At 36.3% G+C, this 17,423-nt stretch overlaps 1 protein-coding gene across 1 annotated transcript in view; it reads right to left on the bottom strand.

Moving 5' to 3' along the window:
* Positions 1-1,511: 1,511 nt before the first annotated feature.
* Positions 1,512-17,423, bottom strand: part of CUNH14orf39 (chromosome unknown C14orf39 homolog) — a 33,233-nt gene continuing 17,321 nt past the window's right edge. Inside the window, exons 8-17 of the mRNA XM_062630772.1 lie at positions 16,681-16,766; positions 11,402-11,541; positions 10,834-10,913; positions 8,712-8,797; positions 8,561-8,625; positions 7,402-7,469; positions 5,579-5,736; positions 4,910-5,045; positions 3,381-3,438; positions 1,512-2,183 (exon numbers count right to left, since the gene is read on the bottom strand). Coding sequence (XP_062486756.1) covers positions 1,981-2,183; positions 3,381-3,438; positions 4,910-5,045; positions 5,579-5,736; positions 7,402-7,469; positions 8,561-8,625; positions 8,712-8,797; positions 10,834-10,913; positions 11,402-11,541; positions 16,681-16,766 — 1,080 coding nt within the window. The 3' untranslated portion in view covers positions 1,512-1,980. The remainder of the gene's footprint in view (positions 2,184-3,380; positions 3,439-4,909; positions 5,046-5,578; positions 5,737-7,401; positions 7,470-8,560; positions 8,626-8,711; positions 8,798-10,833; positions 10,914-11,401; positions 11,542-16,680; positions 16,767-17,423) is intronic.

Below are 17,423 nucleotides of genomic sequence, written 5' to 3'. Positions count from 1 at the left end.
GTAAGACTGTTTTCTTATGATGCAATGATTCTTCTACCCCTGCTCCCAAAGCTTGCATTTAGCTGCATACATGCAGTGATGCCCCTTAACTTCCAACATTTTGTTTTAATTATGTTCACAGGCTTGAAATTAAAAATTAAGTAATTGTTCGTTACTTTTTGTTGGTTTGTTTTTTTGTTTTTTTTTTTTTTTTTAATAGGGACCAGACTGGGCAGGGGTATTAGGTTTGCGTGGCAAGGTTTGGGTGGAAGGAAAAGGTTTATAGGAGTGGCTTCTGTGCAAAGCTGTCAGAAGCTTCCGCTTCATCTGGAGTCAACATCAACCAGCTCCAAGACACACCCGCCGTTGGCCAAGGCTGAGCCCATCAGTGACAGCAGTAGCACCTCTGGCATAAGTTAAGAAGGGGGAAATGTTACTGCACAGGAGCAACAACAGCCTGGAGAGCTAAGTAAGAATATGTGGGAAAAAGACCCCTGCAGACACCCAGGTCAGTACAGAAGGAGGGGCAAGAGGTGCTCCAGGCGCCAGAGCAGAGATTCTCCTGCAGCCCATGGAGATCATGGTGAGATAGGACATATCCCTGCAGCACATGGAGGACCACAGATACCCACCTACAGCCTGAAGAGGACCCCACACAGGATGCGTGGGCAGGAGGATGCCCAAAGGAGGCTGTGACCCCATGGGAAGCCCATGGGGCAAGCTCCCAGCAGGATTTGTGATCCTGCAGAGAGAGGACCCTATGCTGAGGCACTGGCACAAATTACCCAGAGAAGCTGTGGATGCCCCATCCCTGAAAGGGTTCAAGGCCAAGTTGGACAGGCCCCCATGGCAGAGGGTTGGAATTAGAGGATCTTTAAGGTCCCTCCCAAACAAGCCACTCTGTGATTCTATGGTTTCTCTCACTTCAGCCAGAAGCCTTGACTATTGGACTGTAATGTCAGAGACATGGATGACAAAATTCATCAGGAGAAGGAAAGGAAGCTTCAGTTACAGAGTAACTGAGCAAACTTACCCTTTTCAGCTTTCTAAATGCTGCCAGAGTATTTGCCAGTGGTGTACCACAAATAATGTAGACAGGCTCTCAAACTTGCCTCTAGCTAATGTTTTTTCAGATTGTGAGGTGTACAGTAGATTAGAAAAGCTGTTTAAAATAGATTAATGTGGAAACCCACATTTGGAGAGCATGAAGTCCACCAGATCTATGCATCCCACTTATTATTAGCTGGATCTCAGCAGCACTTCATGGAAACTCACAGAATCCCTTTCCAGTAAAAAAAAAAAAAAATAAAATCCAACTTTCACATGTCTCAGCAGACAGTTGGGCTGCATAAAAATAGTCCTATGGCATCTAGGAGCTTGGTAAAAACTACCTTTTGTTTTGTTTTGAAAGATACTAGGTAGAGGGGAAGGAACTTGCTTTCAGTGTTCCAAGTCAGAAGGAGTTGAAATGGCGTTATAACTGCAATATTATTTCAGTTCAGATAACAAGAAATACCAACAACATTTTCACAAAATTAACAGAAATGTTTATTTCAAAAATTTTAGAAATACTTTGTGTGTAACAGCTAATTTGAGAACATTGTCTTTAACTCAAATTCAGATTTTACCACAATAAACAGTTACTCTAACACAAGTTAGTTTATATCAGAGGCTGAATGTACTCATCTAGAAGTTTAGATGCGCTCTCTGATATTGAATTAACACACCACTGTAAAATGATATTTCTGCTACCTGTAAGTGCCAATTTAACAGAAGTGTATCATAATGTTTTATGAAAACAACGTATTTAGGAAATAAGAAAAATAAAGGCTGCATCTCAAAGCATGTGTGCTTAATGAATATACGCATGCTTTTGCAGCAATTGGAATAATGTAGTCGTGCATGAAATGAAAGGGGAAGATTAAATGCTTTGTACTTAAGAAACTGAAAACATTTGTCAAGGCTAAGTAGGAAAAGAATTTAAAAGGAAGTCAAAGGTATTCAGAAGAATGTAAATGGCTTTGTATTTTGTAAGGAAGAATGAAAACCTTTCATAGGAGGAGACTGTGATGATCTCTGATCCTGTCCAAATGCAAATGGAAAACTGAAGTCATCTTTTCCATCTCCAAATGCATGAGAAGTTGATTCTGAAGGGAAGGGGAAGGCAAATGCCTCCTCACTTTCTGATTTCCCAAACAAGCTTCCTATAGGAATACATGTTATATTTATTAGCAGATTAAATCTTACTGAAAGAATCCTGCATTCAGCATAGTATGTTCCTTTAACGATATTGTACTCTAAGCATCTCACTGAGTATCAGCTTGCAGTTGTATGTTTATTTCTGCACTAGAAATGATACTTCCTGGAGAGCATTATTAGAATTATCTGTGAATTACTTGAATGATTTAGAACAACAAAACACTCCTAGATGAAAAAGTGGGTGAAATATTTTGAATACTAAGCAAGAAAGGTCTTTGTAAACAAATACACTTTTGTAGATTCTTTATTCTCTAGAGAGCAATGCCATCAACCTCTGAAATACTTGGAGAGACAAAGCTACTGACTCAAAACCACCTAACTTCTACATTTAGCAACACAAGATACCCTTTTCTCTACAAGAGTTATATATGCATAAAACCTTATATCCACCCACTTCAAAAAAAAAGTAGCTTTGAACTTGCAGTACGTCAAAGATAGTAGATTACAATTCCCTTCAGAAAAGAAGTTTCATCAAGAGTAAGGTTTGCTCCCAGTGATAACACAAAAAAAAAATTGGCTTTTCATTTCAGTAGAGCCAGGATTTCACCCAGAATGTGTAAATGTGTGGGGCTCCTTTAGTATGAGTGGAAGGTACTGTTCATTAAGTATGATTCTCCTCTCTCTTAACTTCTGCTATTTTTACACTGTGTACCTCCAACAGTTGAAATTGATCCAAGCCAGTTTATTATCAGAATTTCTCTACTTGAATGGAAATTATTGTATTTGAGGGAGGAAAAAAAATCCAACATATGAACTCCTTCCAACACTAAGCTGTTAGCCTTAAGTTAAAAAATTGTATTTACCAAGTACAGTAGAAGAGTTCTAATCAGAGAAAAAGCTTTGACATTTAAATATATCTTCTCCATTGCAGGAGCTCTCAGCTTGCTTCAAACACACCTAACACTATCCCTATTTCTTTCTTTCTCATACCTCTTTTGTTCATGACATCTCATACATTTGAAACCCAAGAGTCAGGGAAAGATTTAAGCTAGTCAAAATACTAATGAACCCAGTAAACCACTGAAATATAGTATCACAACTGAACAGCCTGTTAGACAGCCAAAGGTGCCCTATTAAGCAGGATCACAAGCTTGTCAGTCACATAAGCAGAAGACAGCTTCACATCCGAGTTTCAGACTTACCAATATCTTTTTGTGGGGACAGAGGGTTCAAGTTTCCCACAGAATAACCTTCTTCTGTCTGAAATATAAACAGCCATTGTATTTAACAAATATGAAAGAAAAAAGATAAACCCTAATACATATATAGCAAGTTAATTTGACTTCCATGGGAAAGACACTGTCCCAGTGAATGCTAGCAGCCTTCACAAAATCTGCATTTAAAGGTATATATCCAACCCTAAATTTTGAAGAGATAATTTTCATGATGTTTGCTTACATCTGCAAACACACTCCCTCCATTCTTCTGGAAATCATCAGATTGAGAACAGACCAATATCTGATCTGGCTTACTGCTGTTTTTAAACCAAAAAGATTCAAAATTATTTAATAATGTAACCTTTTAGAAACCTTCTAAGCAACAACCTAATTAATGCCTAGTGAGTAGAACCTGATATTGCCAGAAAGAGTAGCAAAATAACCACTCATCCCTCTTGAGTTCTTAAACTAGATTTATAATAGATACTTAATTCCTTCAAAACTCCCACCTAACTTCAAAGAATCCCACATAACTCCTACAGGTTGGTAAATTCTTGGTTTCTGCCACTGAGCAGAAACATGGGTTCTTACATCACGAGGTGACTTAATACCTAACCTCATTCCTAAACAATTCACAAGCTGCTCATCAGTGTTTTCTCTCCTACATAGAGCTGATGATAGAAGACATCAACAACATGTATCTTGCCAAATACAAAACAGTACTTTCATTCTTCCTTCCTCTAGCTTTTATCTAGTAACCTCAAGACTGAGCACACCCACTGAAATAGGAGACACTTGGTTTCAAATGCTTTATTTGCATAATGAGGCTTGAATCTACACTGCCAGCAGTGCTGCTTAACAACCATACTATGCACTGGCACATACCTATCCTGAATACCCGATAATCTTTTAGCTCAGGATGGTAAAAATTACTCTAGAGCACTGTAGTTAGGGAACCTGCAAAGAAAAAGACCTGGATTCCACTGCCTGTTCCAGCTCACTGTCTACTTATCTCCTCCATTTTATAGCTAATCCATATTTGCTTTTCAGTACCCCTAATAAATTGTCCTTTCTTCTTTTTCTCAGTATCCTACATTTTGTGAAAAATAGGGGGAGAGGAGGGAATAAAATTGTAAATGCCTGATTCCACATTTCAGCAAGACAAAACCACACAGGATAGGCATGTTTGTTGTGATTTCTGCTAGGGTACCTAAAGTTTTGCGTTGCAACACTGAACCAGAAGCATTTTGTAAATCTAGTCACAAGTATATTTGCATAAGATCCAATCTTGCCCATATGGGAAAGATTTACATTTGATCAGAAGTCATCATAGGGGGATCCCCAGGAAAGTAGATAAGCATTTTCAAATTATATCAAATGTAAAAATTAAGCAAGCTAGTAAAAATATTTGCTATAAAGATAACCAGTATGAAAAACCTCATTCACTGTCAATGTTGTTTACTTAGCAGATTTTGCTTTGTGAAAATTTAATATTCTCAAGTACTCATTTTTACCTCATCAGATGAATTTTCTGCCCCAAACATAGAAGAATCAAACAAATTAAAACCAGGTGACTTCTGAGTAAAGTTCATGAGAGAAAAGAAGGCAGGAGATTTAGATGTTCCTTCTTCAGAACCTAAATTGTGAATGCTGTGAAGAGAGAAAGGAAGAAACTACAGTAATAGTTTTTAAAAGTAGCATAGATGGCTTTTTTAGTTTATTTTTTCTTTTTCTGTTTTGTCACGTTTTTAGATTCCTATAGCTTCCATTGATAATTGCTTTTGCAACACAAAATTGTTAATGAAACTCTTTAAAGCAAAGTGAGGTGGTGGTCTCACCAATTCCCTACCCTTTTAACAAAAAACCCTGTTTAAAGATAGAAATTGGTGTAACAAATACTACTGCAGGAAAAGACAACAATTTTAACAAAGGAGCTACAAAAAAACTTGTGTCTCTGTATTTCTAAGCAGAGTCTCACTCTTTCAAAACAGCTTCAAGTGGAAATGGTAGTCAGTAGAAAAAGTAATAAATTACCTAGCATAACTCAGGGAAATTAAAAAAAAAAAGGAGTGTTTTCAGAAGAGCTTTCTAGAAAAGTCTTTCTAGAGAATCTTTCAAAGGCAGACATGCTTATACAATAAATATCACTTTGCTCAAAATCAAAATAAAAGCTGAACTCATACAAGTCAAATGAAGGTAGCTTAGAGAACTGGGTTTTCTTCCCCTTTGAGTCAGGTGTTCCGACAAACTCAGGTGTTTCAGGTGCTCTTAAAAAATGTCGTGAACTTTCTTCTGCTGTGTCAAGATTATCTTCATTTGACTTCAAATTTGTGTTTATGCCCTATTAAAAAGAAATATACAATAATGTTTACGGCAGATGAAATTTCCCAAAATATCATTAGTTCATTTACCTATAAATATATCCATTACGTATTTTAGGGTTAGTTATTTTTATTCTCAGGAAAAATAAAAGGATGTTAATAAAATGCTAACAATTACATATTCATCAAACTTTAAACTGTAACGTGAATTTATCTAATTTAAAATTGACTGCTTGTGAATGAAACTATATATGAAAATTTTCATTCAAAAAAATAAACTTGTGAACTGACTAAAAACACTAATTTTGAATAAAAGAACTATTTAACTTTAAAGTATGTCTTAGCATATTGTTTAAAAGTCATACTGGAACTCTCTTAAGACTCCCTCGTGAAACAAAGGCTCATCACCATCAAAATATATTTCAGTTGACTGAGGTATTTCCTCTTCCTCAGAAAACGTTAAACGAAAATATGCACTTAGATTCTGTGGAACAATTTCCCTCAGACTCAATATTGTTTTAAAGACACTCCATTCAGCTGCCTGCAGGCATCAGCCCTTACTGAGTCAACCAGAAGAGGAGGAGTACCTCAAACTTGATCTTGTGTACAGGTTTTGGCGGGGAGTTCATAGTTTGTATGATGCTATATTGGATTTGTGGTGAAACCAGCATGGATAATACAGGGATGTTTTAGTTGTTGCTGAACAGTGCTCACACAATGTCAAGGCCTTTTCTGCTTCTCATGCTGCTCCACCAGTGATTAGGCTGAGGGCGCTAAAGAAATTGGGAGGGGACACAACTGGGACAGCTGAGCCCAACTGACCAAAGGCGTATTGCATACCATATGATGTTGTGTTCAGCAATAAAAGCTACAGGGAAGAAGGAGGAAATGGGGGATGCTTGGAGTTATAGCATTCTTTGCCCATTACGTCTGATGAAGTCCTACATTCCTGAAAATGGCTAAATAACCTCCTGTAGATGAGAGGTAGTGAATTAATTCCTTATTTTGTTTTGCTAGCATGCACAGCTTTTGCTATACCTATTAGACTATCTCAACAGAAAACATTTTGCACATTTACACTTCTGATTCTCTTCCCCATCCCACTGTGGGGGGAATGAGCAAGTGGCTGTGTGGTGCTTAACTGCTGGCACGTGTTAAACCACATCTTGATATCACCTACATGCGCAAGCTGTACAGACAACAGGCTTTAATTAATATGGTATGGTGAGCTTGATCTCACATTCAGGCACAGCTTGTAAAAGCAGTGCCAATGGAGCCATACAGGTTCTGTAGCCAGCACAGAGCCTTTTTAGTATAGTTTCATGAGAGAAATGAGTTTCAAATGCAAAAATTTTCTTTTTTAAATCTTTCATCAGCTCACACTGAGAAAAAAAATACGTTCACCAATTTATACAAAAATTTCGATGTGCATAGGATAGTCATCCTAAATAGTCTGTTGTTGAGGTAGCATAAAACTCCACAGAACACCTACATGATCAAGAGCAATGATTCCTATATTAGCAATCAGAAGGCACTAATTGACTTCTCACCTGCTGGGTGCTTTATAATAAGTCACCTTGCCAATTTCTGAGACTTACCTCTTGCCAATAGGTTCAAATATGTCAAGATACTTTGACTGTTCTACATAAAATAATTACTTATGACATAAGAAATGCTTTGCTTACTTGAGGTCTAAAAGAATAATCCTTTGGTTCATCTTCTGCTTCTTCATTACATTTGGCCTCTTGGCTTGCTATACAAAAATCAGCACTGCTTGTAATAACAGCATTTTAAATGGATAAATAAAAATTATGTTTTAGGAAAGAATCCTTGAGAAAGGTTCTCTAACTTGGCATTGCTACTTGTAAGGAAGTGTTATGACTGTAGTTTTCATAATAACCCACCTTACAGCTATGTTCTTAACAGTTACCTCTTGTTCTGCAACTTACACGCTATCATTAAAGCATGCTTAGCTGCTTCATATGGTTTGATATGTTCTTCAAACCTAGCTGTTGTTCCCTTAGAGTACTATGTTTGTGTAATCCAGCTATTGCCCTTTGTGTTAAAACCAGACAATGGAAACCAGGTGAAAACAATATAAAAAGCACATCCACATGACACTGATGAAGTGTATTCTAAAGAACTGGGCAAAACCAGGATAAGAAAAGAATGTTATCAGACTTTCTGCTCTAAGCTTGAGACTGTGCAACATTTCAGGCACTGTGGGTTAAGATCCTGTGTTTCAGGACATACAATTAAGACCCTATTACTAAAATACAAAAAAAAAGACTAACCTTTGACAGGCATCTGAATTGGCATTATAATCAGAAAAAAAAAAAAATTTAAAATGAAGCTCAGTGCCTTGTGATTTCAGAAACTGTAGGTGTATTTGTAACTACCCTGGTTCCCTGCTTTGTTCCTGTAAGCATTCTGTATGTATTTCTCAAATCTGATGCTTTAAGATTCCTACATTACTGAGTTTATTATATCCCTTTTTTTTGCATTTTCTCATGCCTTATGGACAGATTTTCAGACCAGATTTCATTTTACGCAAGTAATTTGAGACTAGAGGTGGATTTACAAGAGATGCTGGAAAGTTCCTTTCATTAGGAATGGTCAATGAAGAATGAATCGCACATTACTGAGCAGTTAAGTCTCTAGTTTTAGGGCACTGACTATCTGCTATACTCCAAGTTTGAACTAAATAAGCAAGGTGGAAGAGGAACAGAAATGGTGGCCCACTTAATACCAGAATGAAAATTTGGCCCCTAGATTTTTCTCTTTTATAATCACGTGATCCAGCATACAGTAACAGCACAACCTATCAAAAAAATGATACTTTACCTATTACTGCATTTTCACTCTCAAACTGTTGACTGGAAGTCATCTGCTTTGGGGGAATTGCCAGTCTAAAACACAAAAATTAATGTTTGACTAAATATGAATTATTTCCATAAACTCAAGAATGAAAACTACTTTATTGAAGAAAAGTTACCTGAATTGCGTTTGGTTTTGTGAGCTCGCTATCGCTGGAACTTGGGCAATTTGTGGGTTATTAGTGCCTGCAGTGTCAGTAACCATCTAAAACATAGGAAAAATTCAAATGAGGCAGCATATGAAATTGTCGCTTCAACAACATCACTCTGATTTCTCTTTAAACTATGGAAATCCCTTCTTTTAACCACAGTTTCGAGGTCATTCAATATAAAAACTTTTTGCCTATCTTTGCTTTACCTTCATTTTAACAGCATGATACCCAAACCCACTTCTCTGATTTTCATCAAGTCTCATTCACAGCACTGATAACTAGATGTGCATAATTAACTGTTCTGTCACACAAATAACATTACATAATTCACACACTTTATCCAGGTTTTGTACTACTGCAGGTAGTTTGCTCCTGCATGACAATACAGAAAGGGCTGAAGCAAAGCCTGGCTCCACCTCTGAAGGCCAAAGTGAGTGTGCACATCAGTGACTGTGTGTCCTGTGCGGATCAAAAAACTGCAAAAAACAAGGAAATACTCCTGCCTCATAGATTTTCATCAGATCAGAAGCCCTAACTCTTATGTGAGGCATGCATTTGTGCCTTGAGGACAGAGTGGCACTAGGAATCTACGCCTCAGCATAAGATAACACATTATTTCACAGGGAGCTGCTAGTTCTGGTTTATTTTAATTTGTAAAATGTATCAAATTTAATTCAATACAGGGTGGAGGACAAAAGGGCTGGTTATGAAGAATCTGTCTGCTACTCAACTCCTGTAATTTACAGCACACTTTTTCTGAAGCATTGCAACCCTCCTCCTTCTAATCTTTTTATTTTTCCTCAGACTCCATCTTCTTTTCCTTGTTGCCATCACCCTTTCTTGAAGTTCCCTTAACCTTGACTTACCGCTTCCCACTATTCTCTAAGTGCAACTCTAGTCCCCAGATTCCCATCCTCATCTCTGGATTACCCTGGCAACAGCCCTTCCATCATCCTCATCATGTCCAATTCCCTCAGCCAGTCACAAATCAGAATTGCTTAAAATTTCTTCTGTCTTGTTCCGCTCAGTCTAGCCATTGTCCTTCATGTTGTTTTATCTTAAGATGGCTGCTTCTTCTACCACAGGCTCCACTTTAAACTATTTAGTGATTTATTCACTTCATCTTTCAGTTATCCTGAAAATCTTAAGAAAATCACAACTGGTTCTGTTAATTTTTTACTTGATTATTTTTGTTGTTCATTAAAATTTGGTTTTAAATCAATCCAGTGAGATGTGCCTTAAAAAGAAAGGTTTTGATGTAGAAACTTCCCCAAGCTTCTGCACAGCAAACACAGTTGCAAACTATTTCTTTTATCTTCTATGGCCTTACCTTACCTGCGTACTCCTTTGTATTATAACAATCCTATGAATGTTCTTGCCCTTAAATGGATATTATTATTGGTTTTCATAACTATGCAAGTTGTTCCTCCAACTTGTTTGCAGATTGCTTTACTGTGTTTGTATATTTAAAATATTAAGCTGCAATACACTGCACCTGTTCAAAAAAGTACTATAGGAACTATTTGTTTATGGGTGAAAGATGGAAAATGTAGTTGTAGAGTCCTCAAGTGTATAAAGCAATGCTGCTCATGGTTTCATTTCTCTTGGTCCAGACTTTTGTTTCTGCTTAAACCTCAGAACTGAGTTGTTAACTGTAGGCATTCCTGCATATAGCATCCTGCACATTTAATCCTTTATGAAATCTTCATCATAGAGTAGATGGCTGATGATTAATCATTAATAGAAGATTATGTTCCTCCTTTAGAATTCCAAAAATTTGCTACATACAACAAAGTGAATCTACAAAGGCTATTTAAACTTTAAAAACTATCATACAAAATTAATTGGATAGAGGGGTCACCTCAAGGTTGACATGAGAATGCTTACTATGACTACCAGTTGCACTTTGTAAGAACATACGTATTTTCAGACTGAAAAGACACAAAAGAAATACTTTTATTACAAAACCAGGTAATAGCAGATTGCCAAGATTATCATCGTGGTTGCAGTGTTAATAAATTTAATGTAAGATATAACAGCGCTATAACAGATTACATAATCTGTTATTACCAGTGGAAAAGCAGCATACCTGTGATGAATTTTCTGCAAAACTGGAGGAACCGCTAGTAGCCACTGGAAGTTCCATTGGTTTTTCTTTTTCTTCTCTCCCTAAATTAACAACTATTACTTAATATTGTCAATAGGATTAAGTTTCCAAAGCATGAGATTGATAAACTGAATTTGGGAACAAAGCTTACACATTTTCCTGTTAATAGAGAGCCAAAAGAAAATTATCACAAAATATGTGTCCTGCTACTGCTGAACCCAGGACAATACGAAAGTATCAATTTACTGCAAATAATTCTTGGTTAATATTTACTGTATTTATGCAAACAATGCTAAAGGCATGTTTCAGATTTTTCTGACACTATGCATCAGGCATACCTGTAATGTTATTTTACTCTTTGCACAGGAAGAGAGGACTCAGACACAGGATTTTCAGAACAAAAAGGCTGGTAAATACCCAGCTTCCATTGAAAGTCTGGCTTCAGCTGTCACAGTAGGAGCCATTCATCAAGTATGTTATCATGGTTTCCATTCATTTATACAAAAATAATACCAAATCATTCATAGAAAAATCATTAAACACACTGCACCTCTTTCTGTTCGCTGCATTGGGAATCTAATGCTCTGTACAGACTGCACTAGTTTCCGAGGAATGCATGGGACATGTAATGGTTTATACAGTTGATGTTTCTCATTTTGCAAAGATGGATGTTCCCCGTCTTCAAATATCCTAAATTAATTAAAAAAAAAAAAGTTAATAGTTGCAAAAGAAATCATAAAATATAACTGCTTCAAATAAGTGGAGTTTTCAAGGGAGATGCATGCTGCCAGGGAGGTTATACTTCTTGCAGCTCCAACAGCTGATAAAAAGATGAAGTTTTCTTTAAATACTATCAGATAGAGAATATCACTGAAAGAAAAAGAAAAGTAGTAATAAACCAATCGTAAAAACACTGCTGACTTAGATTTTGTCACTATCAAAGAAAAGTATTAGTAGTTTGGGATTTTACGCTTTCATCAAGTACTTCTTTATTGTAGTTCTAAAATCACATTTTTGCATTTTAAACCAATTTTACTCTCTCTGAGATTGTCCGGAATACTCACATTACACAAAAAAAAAAATGTAGCAAGTGTTTTCCCTTGTGGGGTAATTATCTGTGTGGGGTAAATAGCCTTTTGCAATGTAGAAAAACAAAGGTTAGCAGAACAATGAGGGGTAAAGTGGCTATTTGGTACAGGAACATTTGCCATTTCTAAAAATAATGAATTCTACTTTATTTTCTCTCTGGCATTCCTGCTTTGTGCCTCTATGCTTCTAGATACAACATCTGGTTTATAGCTGACTAAACAATGCTATTTAGAACAAATGAAGAATTGAGTCATGTCTTTTTGTTCTTATTGAGATTTTCCATAAATATAAATAAGATAAAACATATGATGCACTTTATAAGGTAGTGTGGAGCCAAATAAGCAACAGTACTATAAAAATACCAAAACTAGAAACACTGGTTAAGATACATGGACCTAAAAACATATTAAACTAATATACATGCACAACTGTAAGCATATAAAACCATGAATACATCTCAGTCAAATAACTCTGAAAAGGACTATCTTCATCTGTAAAGTTGTTATATATACACCTGAGACTGGACTGAGACCTAACAAACTATATAAACCATGTGCCACTAATACATCAATAAAACAAAACAAATAATAAAAGCGGGTTTTTTAAGTCTGTACTTTCTTCAGTTACAGTAATCATAGACACTACCTACGTCAAGATTGAGTACTAGAGGAAATTAAGATGAATACATGGCTGATGTATCTTTAAATTCAGATGCAGAGAGCGCAAAAACAGAGAAATGAAAACAGAGCTAAACACAGAACCCCACTAAAACAACTTTATTGTTTTCAAAACAGCTTGTTTGGCCACTTTAACACAATCTCCATTCACTAGTGAATTGAAGAAGTCTGCTGCTGCAGAGTTAAGACTGCCATAAAACTAATTTTTTTACTCAGCTCAGGATGCCAAATAGGGTTTATAAAAGTGCCCAAAGTCAGTTTCCATGTGCTTCTGCAGATTCTAGCAGGCAAGTCTCCCAGAAACAAAGCTTTCCTTTGCAATGCACATCTATTCAGAAGAATATATCAATGGCAGAGTTACAAACAGGACTTAGAAGCTTTTAAGACATGTAATTTTTAAGTAACAAAACCTTCCAAAAAAGCCTGCAGTCAAACTTTATGCATATCCAGTATACCTGCTCCCTTTCTTCCCCAAAAACTCTATCAAGAAAACCCCATATGCAACTTCTCTGACACTGAAAGAAAAATCAAACTGCATACTGAAGCTCAAAATAGTCCAAATTGCAGTAACAAGACAGATAATTCGTCTTCTTTTGTTACTTCATTGTTAGTAGATATCTGAGTAGATAAGAAATCTTTATCTTGGAACCTACTGCAAAATAGATAACATCTTTTTTACTAAAGTGCAATGAAAAAAAAATATATTCCTAAATCAAAATAAAATCCCATTTTCTTAACAGCAGTTTCTTCTTCACAGCATAACGAAGCCCAAAGATTTACATCTTCATATTCACTATAGGAATCAAGTGTATTTAATTATACATCTGAAGAATCACAGTGGTTCCTGTGGTATTTACCAGGACTCCCTACTGAAGCCATGTTCAGTATTCTCATCAGGCACATGGCAGCAAGTCCTCTGGGAAGCAAGACTTATTTTAATAACTAGCTGCCATAACTAGTAACTAATAATTGCCTATGAGGCTGTGGTCAGCACAGGGTTCACTCTTCACATAAGTTTACATGTAGAGGTCAAGAAAGATCTTTGTAAGTATTTTTCCAAGATTATATTACAAAGTTTTTTCTTTGATCAGCAAAAGCTAATCACTTGTAATGCAAAGATCCTGAAAGAAGTGCAACAATCTGACATGGAATATCCTTACAAGTTTTAGCAAAAATCTCTCACTTGGAATACAAGGTATTTTAGGTATTCAGAGGTGGAATTAACACATAATCATACGGGGGGGGGGGGGGGGGGGGAAGCATGGAAGAAAAAAGCCTAACAAAATTACAGAATAATGGCATTAAAGGTCTCTCAAACATTTTACAAAAGCAGAGAAAATAAGCACAATATATGCCAAAGCACACTTCATTATGTCAGCCTTTCTATGTAATAAATACAACCTCTAATTGAGAAATCAGGACCCGTGCTTCATAAAAGTTGACTCCTATATGTTGATTGATGAGAACTCTCTATTTGGAGATTTTAATAATGATACTTAACTGGTGAATTATGAAAGCCCACTAATCAGAGGAAACAACTGGCATGAGAAGAGGAATCTGCGTTTTGTAGTCAGCCCAATCAATGACTAGCTGGACAGCAATGATTCAAACTAAAACGTTACAAGCCTTTTAAAAGATCAGTTACCACTGCCATCCTCAGGTCCAAAGGAGAACATCTATACCAGCAGTTATTAATTAACTTGCAAGCTGGTTTCTTGTCTTGCAGCCCTCTAAAGCATTTCATGGGTATTCATTTGTACATTGTTCTGCTCAGTGCTTTCATTGCTCTGCTTTGTTCTTTCCCTTGATACTGCTGGTTTCTCTTCACACTGGTCTGCATCAGTTCATGGAGATTCACAGTACAACTCTTTTTTCCTTCTTTTGTTGCAAAGGATGAAGATATCTCTTTTTTCTTCAGAAAGCTCTCTTTGCTCAGAAATAACCTTGTGTTTACTGCAGAACAGCCCACAAGAGACTACTGCCTTTGGTACCCATATTCTGCTGTTATAATTTTATACATTGCCTTGAGTCTGCAAATGTTCTCATTCATATGACTCATTATCTTATCATTTTCTGTTTGTGTTCTTTTTCAGTGTTTATAATCACAGATTTATAGTACACCTATTTTTAACACAGCTACTTAATCAGACACTTCTGTGCTTTCTAGTGAAAATGCTTTTTTAGAATACACTAATGGCAAATAGTAATTTTAATGACAATTTTAATGTAATTTTCTACAAGCCTTGACATTGTGGATATATTTGGCATAAATAAGCTTTAAAATTTACTCTAGGAAAAAACATTAATTAATAATCAGGTTATGTTCTAATACCATATGCTATATCACATAAATGCATACATGGAGGTTAAAAGGCAATGTGAGTGAGAATAGTGTAAAATGTTTACAATATCTTATATCCATGATTCAAGCCATGGAATTATTGCTTCAGTAAGAGCACCAGAAAGATCTACTTGTATGCAATCAAGACACAACTTCAGGGGAAGGTATCAGCATATGAAGGCTCCATGACATGGAATTAAATGTACAATGCTAGGTCTAGCAATGCACCCTATGAAGTGCATGAGGTGCCTGACTGTTTCTTATGCCTCCATGTGCAGAACACGGATCTCTGCCTTTTATAATGGGTCTTTAATTGGTATTTTGTTTTCACAAGACTAAACATAAGTGAGTTTCTTTGAAAATTCGGAGTGATTCCCATCTCTTCTTTCACCTAGTCTTTAAACTAAGCAGATTTCTTGCTTCCCTGTATTTCTGAGGTCTTGCCCATGACAAAAAGCATACATAAGAAGATTGATGGCTTGGCTTCGCAAGCAAAGATTTGGGAAGGGCTTACTCCACGCTTACTACAAGTACCATGACCAAGGGCATGTGGGATATGCAAATCTGGTTGGGAAAAAAAAGGGTGCTTATGCAATCAGGAAGTGTCCAACCAGGACTGTCATCTCTTGAGCGATCTCAAGGTACCCATGCGCTGGTCTGACAGCATTCAAGGTTGGGTCTGCAGCTTCCCATGCACCTTGTCACCTACCGTTTCGACCCTCACCTGTCCATACAGACAAGTGAGAGTAAGCCCTTCCAGCCTGCGCAGTGGATTTTTTAGGTGAGGCATTAGAACAAGTGTAAAGGTTTAAAAAAAAATAAACAAAAAAAAACATAAAGAAAAAAAAATTCATAAGTCTATAAAAAGATATTACAGGCCTAAAATGCCTTTGTGGAAAGGATCTTAGGAATTATTAAAATTACACATTTCTTTGGCTATACACCACTAAATCTCTTTTTACAGCCCTAAAAAGTTTCTTTTTCAAACACACCAAAATGCAAAATCACTTGGACAAAGTCTTTTGGATATATTTTCAGTTTAAAATGGATTTTGGTCTAAAAGCATCATTTCTAACCATGATGTTTTTCAACATTCACAAGGACAACAGATAAACGCAAGATAGTTCTGATGGTGATTTTCAGTCATTGTAACAGACCTCAAATTAGAGTCCCAGCTGTAAATGACCACTGACTAATTTACTACACCATTAATCCTGTCTATGAAACTTTCACTCATGCTTGGTTTTTTAAACAAAAAAACACAAGTTATTTTACTTCTTGTAGTTCTTTTAAGAACTAAGAGTTACATTTCTTAAGACATATTTCAGAGCTGAAGATAAATGATACGTGCAAGCCTGACTTTTTTCTCCAAATATGCTTTTATTAATGTGTTTTATCTCTGACTGCACAGTCACTGCAGTTGTATTCAAAACCTGTAAAACTATCCACATAGATCTATCAGCAGTAGCTTTGAGGAGCAAAGGTTTCTACAAAATACTTTTGGATGTTTCCAAATATGTTTAGCTTCCAAGACTTCAAATTCATCACCACCTTAACCCCAAAATACAGAAAACTTGTAAAATTACATAATCAAATCACATGACCAGGGTTAGAGAAGCTTGACAGTCATTATTTAGCAGCAATTTGTGTTGTGTGGCTGTCTTTGTGTAAATGCTGAGAAACAAGCATGAAAACAAGAGAAAAAAAAAATTGTAAATGTACCTTTCTTTAAGCTTCTCCAGACTTTTCTGATTTTTTCCTTCAATCATTTTGGAATTTTTTTGATCTTCTGTAGTCTTTACAAATGTCTTAAAAGATAAAGAACAAATAAAAATAAAAATAATCTTGAAAAGTTACAGCTACATGCTTCAAATGTTTTCTAAACCTGATGAATCAGTGCACAGAAGTAGAGATTTTGTAGCCAAGATGGTCTGAAGAAATAAGCAGATTGAGGTTAAAGAGAGGCAATATTTTTTGTTGGAACAGCTGGAACAAACACAGAAGTTTTTGAGCACAGACTCTATGTATCTATTCAGAACAAGCAGCTCCTTACATGGTCTCCTTAGTTATAAACCAATTAACCATACCCCTTCTTATTGTATGCACATACCACATTAGGAACTTTGGTCTGTAACTATGAGTGTCAAAAAGTATCACAAAATAGAAATAGAAAATAACATCTGTGCATGATCTGCTTCTATCACCCCAAGGCTGGCTGAAATAGTCACAGCTGAGACAACACTAAACGAAGTCCTTTATCATCTAGTCCAGAAAGGTGAAAGCGTCCATATACAATACTGTAAAACTTACCAAACTCTTCACCAGATTGGCCTACTGGGCTACTCAGGCTTAGGAGAGACCTTTCACCTCCTAGTAGAGGAGTGGGTCAAAATGCTGTCCTGACAAAGTCTTTTTTTTTGGAACACCATCCCTCTTGGAATCAGTGCTTTTCCTAGTCAGTGGAA

Source organism: Pezoporus occidentalis, unplaced genomic scaffold (genome assembly GCF_034315485.1).
Source record: "Pezoporus occidentalis ecotype Australia unplaced genomic scaffold, CSIRO_AGI_Poc_V1 ctg36, whole genome shotgun sequence".
Lineage (NCBI taxonomy): Eukaryota > Metazoa > Chordata > Aves > Psittaciformes > Psittacidae > Pezoporus > Pezoporus occidentalis.
This window is presented reverse-complemented; position numbering and strand designations above follow the sequence as displayed.